General features: G+C 36.9%; 1 protein-coding gene and 1 pseudogene across 1 annotated transcript; one reads left to right on the top strand and one right to left on the bottom strand.

Annotated features, from left to right (window-relative positions):
* Positions 1 to 461: 461 nt before the first annotated feature.
* Positions 462 to 3440, bottom strand: LOC128237679 (translocator protein-like; annotated as a pseudogene).
* A 527-nt stretch (positions 3441 to 3967) lies between these two features.
* LOC128238874 (heat shock 70 kDa protein 12A-like) lies at positions 3968 to 6036 on the top strand. Its single transcript, XM_052955174.1, has one exon. The coding sequence runs from the start codon at positions 4041 to 4043 to the stop codon at positions 5790 to 5792; it is 1752 nt and encodes a 583-aa protein (XP_052811134.1). The 5' UTR covers positions 3968 to 4040; the 3' UTR covers positions 5793 to 6036.
* The last annotated feature ends 1266 nt before the right edge of the window (positions 6037 to 7302 follow it).

The following is a 7302-nucleotide window of genomic DNA, read 5'->3' as shown; positions in this document are numbered from 1 at the left end:
TAACCCGAACCAAATGTATTTTTTTTAGGCCTATACATTAAAAAAATGTGAGCTTAGCTTGTTCCTGTTTTAAGGAACTCAAATTAGTTCAAGAAAATGGGACCACATCTTATTTGAAAAACTTACTGTTCCTAGATTTTAGTAAATACAACACCATATAAAACATCTTAACAACAGCCAGCGGACCGTTACAATAGTATACACAAAATTTATATCTTGACAAAACTACACGTAAACATCGACAGACAAAAATAGATCTTATTGTAATATTACGTAAGCAACAAATGACATCAAAGTTGGCTGTGAGTTAAAAAAAAGAATGATGACGCCCATAGCGTAGTGAATACTGCGCTGTTGTCATTGGATTTTTTAAATGTAATTCACGTTTCTTTTTTGTGTAGAACATATCGAATTTAATGCCAAAAACATCCTAAAATACCCATGTTTTGCTTGATGATGTTCTATGTACAAGAACATGATTTAACAGTTGGTCTATTGTGCAATGCATGTCTAGTCTTTTCTAAGTTTGTGAATGTCACCCAGCCGAGATATGGCAGCAGTATGTGGGCAGCGTCTGAGTTAACCTGGTGGAAGGCGACAATAATGGCCAATATTGATCCCCACAACAGCATGTTCTCACAAAGCGCCTGCAAATGAAAACATTGTGTGTAAGCTTGAGGGGGGAGAGGAATTAGGAATTTAGGACATTTTGAGAATTGCACAACATTTATAATAGTTAAACAAGGAAACCTTTTTAACAATGATCCAATATATAATAATAATACGATTTTGAATGCACAAATTTGAATCTGCAATGTGTGACACAATAAATCTGCAACTGTTGTGAACAATGTTTGAGCATAATGGTTGGTGGGCATTGAAAAGGATTTTAAGGAAGTTTTGGGAAAGTGCATTTGACCCAAAATATAAGGGCCGTTCAAAAATACATAAGACACTGTACATAAAACATTTAATAGTGATAATAGTTATGTTCATACATATCACAGAAATCTTCTGAATCTTTTCACTTAATGTGCAAGTACTAAACTTGCCCCAGCTGGAATATGCACTCTGAAAAACATTTCAATGATGTGGCCAAGTTATTTCGCATTATCCATCCAGTCTTTGATATTTTGTAGTCCAAAACATAATACAGTGATTGAAGAGATGTGAAGCAAACAAAAAAAATGCTATCAAACCTTACAAAACGTTATCACGATATTGAAGCCATGGTAACAGAACATATCCCTAAGTGGTGAACATCTGTGCTTCTTCATTTCATAATTCAAACAGCTGAAGAATTATCTAGTAAACACACAAACAGGACTAATGTTCGACTGACAGGAGCCACTTGCATAAGTTTGGTAGATTCTAAGGTTTGGTCGAAGTTAGCCAAAATGTTTATCGATTGGTCAATATTTATCCATAAATTAATACCCGGTACCAGCCAATCAAATCCTTTAAATGTGCAAACAAACCTTCAGATCTAGTTGTCCACAATTTGTCAAAATAGTATACAGTTGGCTACTTATGGACCAAGTAGAAACTATATGCTTGCCCTAAGTACTATGCATGTATTGCTTTGCTATCAATCTTATTTCTAGCACTCTTTTAGAAGTTATTTAGCGTCGCTATTTTCACAATACAAAGGGGTCTGGCTCTATTCACTGGAAGGTGAGGAAAACACTTGAGTATTACATACCAGTCCCAGTTTTTTCTGCCCAAAGAAGCGGGGCGACAATGCCCAGTTGAGAGCCAGCTGTGTGCCGTACAGGGCGAGGGGCAGGGCGTCATCGCCAGCGAACCCGCTCCCGTACCTGTAGATCATGTAGGATGCGTACCCCATGGAGCAGTACAACCCCGTCTACACTGGAGCAAACAGCCAACTAGGGGGCTGGAATGATGGCTTCTTTAAGGCCTGCAACAAAGTTTATGTGTCATCAGAAACAATAGTTAAATTAACAAGAGCTGTCACAGAGACAGCTCGACTGTTCTGTCCTTTTGAGTTTAAGGATTGCAAAGTTTCAGTGAAACATGCCTGGTTCACTGCAAATTAAGACTAAATGCAAAACCTTAACCATCATTTCTAAGTAAAAAATATAGGGGCAAAATTTGCATTATATGCAAGATGGAGTTACCAGACTTGATTGTTTAAAGTTTCAATTCAATACATCGTGTTGATGCTGAGTTATTGAATTATATGTGCTTACATTCAAAACCTTGACTAGAATTTCTAAGTATAATAAAAAAGGGGCATAATTAAATTACATGCAAGATAGAGTTATCTAACTTGATTAATTAAGAAGGTTGAATGGTTGGGAGCCCGTGTAAAAAGTTTCAACGCAATACACGATGTATTATATCGCTGAAATATTGACTTAAATGTGGTTACATTCAAAACCTTAACCAAAATCTCTTTAAGTCCAATTATAAAGGGCCATTATTTGCAAAAACAGTTATCTGACTTGGTTATACAAGTCGGTTGGGTTGTTGAGTACGTTGTATTAAGTCTCAATGCAATCCATCTATTTTTCTATATTCAACAATGAATAGCAATTATTTGCATTATATGCATGATTACAAGTATTTCCCATGGCTGCTCGTGTAAGATAGGTTCATCCCAACCCGAGCATAGGGTGTTTTGCGGAAACGAGGTTAACAGGGGTTAGGATGAACCTATTGTACACGAGTGGCCATGGAGATGCTTTTTTCTCCCACCTCAGTTAAACTCGTCAGTGGAACTTGTATGTGCGTAGCGCAAATAATTCGCGTATAGATGTAATACTTTGACGTTCTTTAAGATATGCGCGCATTGATTCAAATTATGTAAATAGTTACATCATTCTTTAAATAGTTCCGAGGAGAGTGCAGCATTATTTCTTATATGCAGCGCGAAAACTGCCATTTAAAGCAAGAAATGATTTATTTGGGTTTTAAATATTGCCTCAAGACAATGTTTCCATGACGCTATGTACAGACGACGGTCTTCAACAAGGGAGGTAATTGCGTGATGGCAATAAAAAAGTTGTTCAATATGCTTACCCTTTTTACCTTTGCCCGTGGGCAAAATAAGGATTTCCAGCATGGCTAAATATTTGGATCTTCTTATCTGCGGTGGTAGAAAGAGTTATCTCACTTGATTAATTAAGTATGTTGGATAGTTGGGAACACTTGTCTAAAGTTCCAATGCAATACATGTTGTATTTGCTGAGATATTGACTTAAATGTGCTTACATGCAAAACCTTAACCAAGGTGTGACGCCGCCGCAGGCGCTAGTGTGAGTTGAATAGCTTTCCTTATTCTTCTGATAGTCGAGCTAAAAACAAAGGTAACACTCTCTAACGTAGTGCAATTTTAGAAATAGTACTAAAGGCCAAAAATAATAATGTATTTTTTCAATTTTACTGGTAAAAATAACAATATATCTAACCACAGTCATGCTCATTATGAGATTTTATTGGCAAGGGCACCGTTTCAAAACATATCTTAGTTGTAAACCTTACGCTGCTTAAGAGTGCTCGGGTTCGGCCGTAAAATTACTGACATAATCAATGCGATAAATCTCCTTACAATACTTTTATTAAAATGTAGCTTACGCCAAAAAATGGAGTTACGCCTTGATCGTTACGATCCTAAGCTTTATGAACTTTATAGAAACGGGGCCCAGTTGCTGAGCTGTTTTTTTCCAATCTAGCTTTATATAATAACAGCTAACAGTCAAAAGTTTGTATAACTAAAGGAAGGAGATAACCAGCTAGATGATATACTCATTTTGTTAAACGATCAGACCATGTATCCACACCATACATCAAACCATTAGGAAAAATAGCCCCAAATACAAAAGGAAAACACAGAGACTTAAATGGACTAGTAACTGACTCTGATTACATCTTGTGAGGGGCCTTGGAGTAGACAATGAAATAATCACTCCTCCTTAACGAACAGGAAGTGAATCATTTAAACATACACTTCATGAAAGATTTAACTAAAATAACTACCTTAAGAGCAAGGGCAGATTTATAAACTTGACATTCTTAAAATGGCAGGAAAATTACTCCAGAAATTAAGGAGTAAGTTTTTACCAAATTCAAATCAGGGGGCTGCAGTGATTGTGGGGATAGACTTTGGGACCACATGCAGTGGCTATGCCTTCATGTTCACCAGTGATCCCACCTCCATCTACACAGCAATGGGAGAGGAGAAGGAACCAACTTGTGTGCTCTTCAACCCAGATAAGACTTTCAATGCATTTGGTAAACAGGCTCTTGAGAAGTACACTGAGTTAGAACCAGAGGAACATAAGTCACACTACTTTTTCCACCACTTCAAGATGAAGCTGTATGAAAGTAAGAAACTGACAAGAGAAACAACTCTCCAAGATCAAACTGGAAAGGAAATGAAAGCAATTGATGTATATAGCATTGTCTTACAGTACTTTCATAAAAGGTGTATGGAACATGTCGTACATGTAAAGAGTGATCAAAACATTCAAGGATTATCTTCAAAGCAAATCCTGTGGATGCTATCAATACCGGCCATTTGGACAGATTCTGCCAGGCAGTTCATGCGAGAAGCTGCTACAAATGGTGGGATTGAAAATGTACGTCTAGTGTTAGAGCCAGAGGCTGGTGCTTTGTTTGCCATTGAAAAGCCACTAAAATTGAGAGAAGACAAGTCAATAGAGAAGTTTCCAGTTGGACACAAGTACATTTTGGCTGACCTTGGGGGAGGGACCATTGACATTTGTGTCCATGAGATCCTTGAAAGTAGAAAACTCTGTGAACTGTACAGAGCAACAGGAGACTATGCTGGCGGCTGCAGAGTGAACCATGAGTTTGAACAGTTCTTTATAAGATTGTTTGGGGCTCCAGCTCTTGATGAATTCAGAAGAGAATTTGCACATACTTACCAGGACTTAGTCACATCAATTGAGCGAAAAAAATGTACATTTTCACACAGAACAGATAAAGTACTTCTAACACTAGACTATGACTATGTAACATTGGTTGAAAGGGAAAATGGTGAAACAGTTGAAGAAATGATAAAAGGTTCAATGTATTCAGACCTTGTGCAGTATCGGAATACAGGTCGTCGTCTTACTCTGAACCATTCTGTTGCGAAGAAGTTCTTTGACAGCTCTGTGGACATTATAATTGGAAAGCTGGAAGAGATTTTGTTTGCTTGCTCTCAAGACAACATCAAAAGTCTTCTGCTTGTTGGTGGTTACTCTGAGTCTCCTTATTTGAGAGAAAAATTACACCAAGAGTTTCCCCAACTGACCATTGTGGTAGTTGAAGATGGGAGACTGGCAGTGATGAAAGGGGCTGTAATGATGGGACTGAAGCCCAGAAACATCATACAGAGGAGGGCCAGATTCACATATGGGTTTGGATATAATACAAAATTTGTAGAAGGAGAACACCCAGAACAGTTTAAGTACAATCAGGATGGTGATACCTTGTGTAGAGGTGTGTTTGACAAGCTGATAGAAAAGGGTCAGCTCCTGCAGCACCAGCAAGAGTTCTCCAGAGAATTCTCTTGCACCTTCAAACAACTAAACAAAAAGCATATAACACTCTGGCGGTCTTCCATGCCTAACCCTAATTACTGTCTCCTGGAGGGGGACCAGTGTGAGGAGGTAGGTAGGATCATCATGGAACCTCCTCCTGGTGGTTGGCCACATTTATTACATGGAGAATATATGTTGATAGTTGGGGAGACTGAGTTCACGATGAAAGTGTATATAAAGGATACTGGTGAGGAATATGAAGCCAGCGTGGACTATCTCTGAGCAATATTACCAGTGAAATGATTGAAAAGCTGAATATGAATGCCAAAAACTGCCAAACTGTTTGCGATACAGAAGAACAGGCGTTTACTTCTTGATTTAAAATGGTCCTAATTACTACATGTGATTTCAATGTACAATAGATGACATTGATATGTGTGTTAACATAGTATTCGTTGATTTATATATCATACACTGTGTGATTCAATGTATACATGTATTTGGCGGAATAAACTGAAAGACTGTCACTGAGAGCTGGTTGATAGTTTTGATATTCCAAAAAAGAGAGGTCAAAACAAAGAAAACAGTTTAAATGATCTAGCCCATGGCTTTATTAGAAATACGTGTAAAAGCCCAGTGGGACTCCCAATAACAATTAAATTTTCTGTGTCCTTAATGTCGAACTGCAGATCGAGCTGAAGGTACAAAAATTCATGACTAGTCAGTAAAATAAGTTAAAATTGTAATACACAACTCTGGTTTGTTATTCACACATCACACAAATACCCCCAATAGAATTGACAAGATAACCATCAATACTAGGACCAAGGCGACCAGATGCTTAATATTTCGCTACGATGAACACTTGATATCTTCTAATTGGTAGACGCTTGTGATCGGTCCAAACTTGTGGTAAATCACTGGAGACACATAACAAATAAAGTACTTTCAGCTATATATTAAAGAACTGCGACATGTTTATATATGAAGTGTAGCTAAAAAAACACACAGTGGCTTGATGACAAAGGCTCATTAAAGTAACAATAAATAATTTCAACCAGCCAAAATTATATTTTATACATACTTGAACATGTACATCATCAATATAATAAACATAAAATGAAATTTGACAAAATACAAAAATACTCTATATTACAGTATAGGGTATTCATGAATTTTGTCAAATCTCATTTTTTATTTATGGCAATGATATATATTGATGATATACATGTTCAAGTATGTATAAAATATAATTTTGGCTGGTTGAAATTATTTATTGTGACTTTAATGAGCCTTTGTCATCAAGCCACTGTGTGTTTTTTTAGCTACACTGCATATTTTTTTAGCTACACTGCATATATAAACATTTCGCAGTCGATGCTGTGCAAAATATAAACCTTGGCCATAACTCATAAAACTCAGATATTCAAATGAAACTTGGTACAGATGTTGCCAGAGAACCCAGCTGTAATCACAGGGGTTTATCTCAATTATTTTACCCTTTATGTAGAGTATAGACAAGGGGTTCCACACCGATTGCGCAATCCTGACACGGTCATTCAAGTTTTTAATATTTGTCACTTAAGAAAAAAATGTTTAACAGTTAGTATCATTCTTTTGAGAATTGGACAAATGGTGTTGTAGTGGCCTTGCTTATAAATTATATATAGGGTAAAAATATTCGAGAGAAACCCCTGTGGCTGAAATAATTGTTGAGAAATGCCTTTTGTGTTGAAAACATCAGACGAGTGTTCTTGTTAATTAATTGCAACTGTATAGAAAACAAAAACAT

The sequence above is a fragment of the Mya arenaria genome, chromosome 6, assembly GCF_026914265.1.
Source record: "Mya arenaria isolate MELC-2E11 chromosome 6, ASM2691426v1".
Taxonomy (NCBI): Eukaryota; Metazoa; Mollusca; class Bivalvia; order Myida; family Myidae; genus Mya; species Mya arenaria.
The sequence above is the reverse complement of the archived record's forward strand: the minus strand, read 5'-3'. Positions and strand labels throughout refer to the sequence as shown.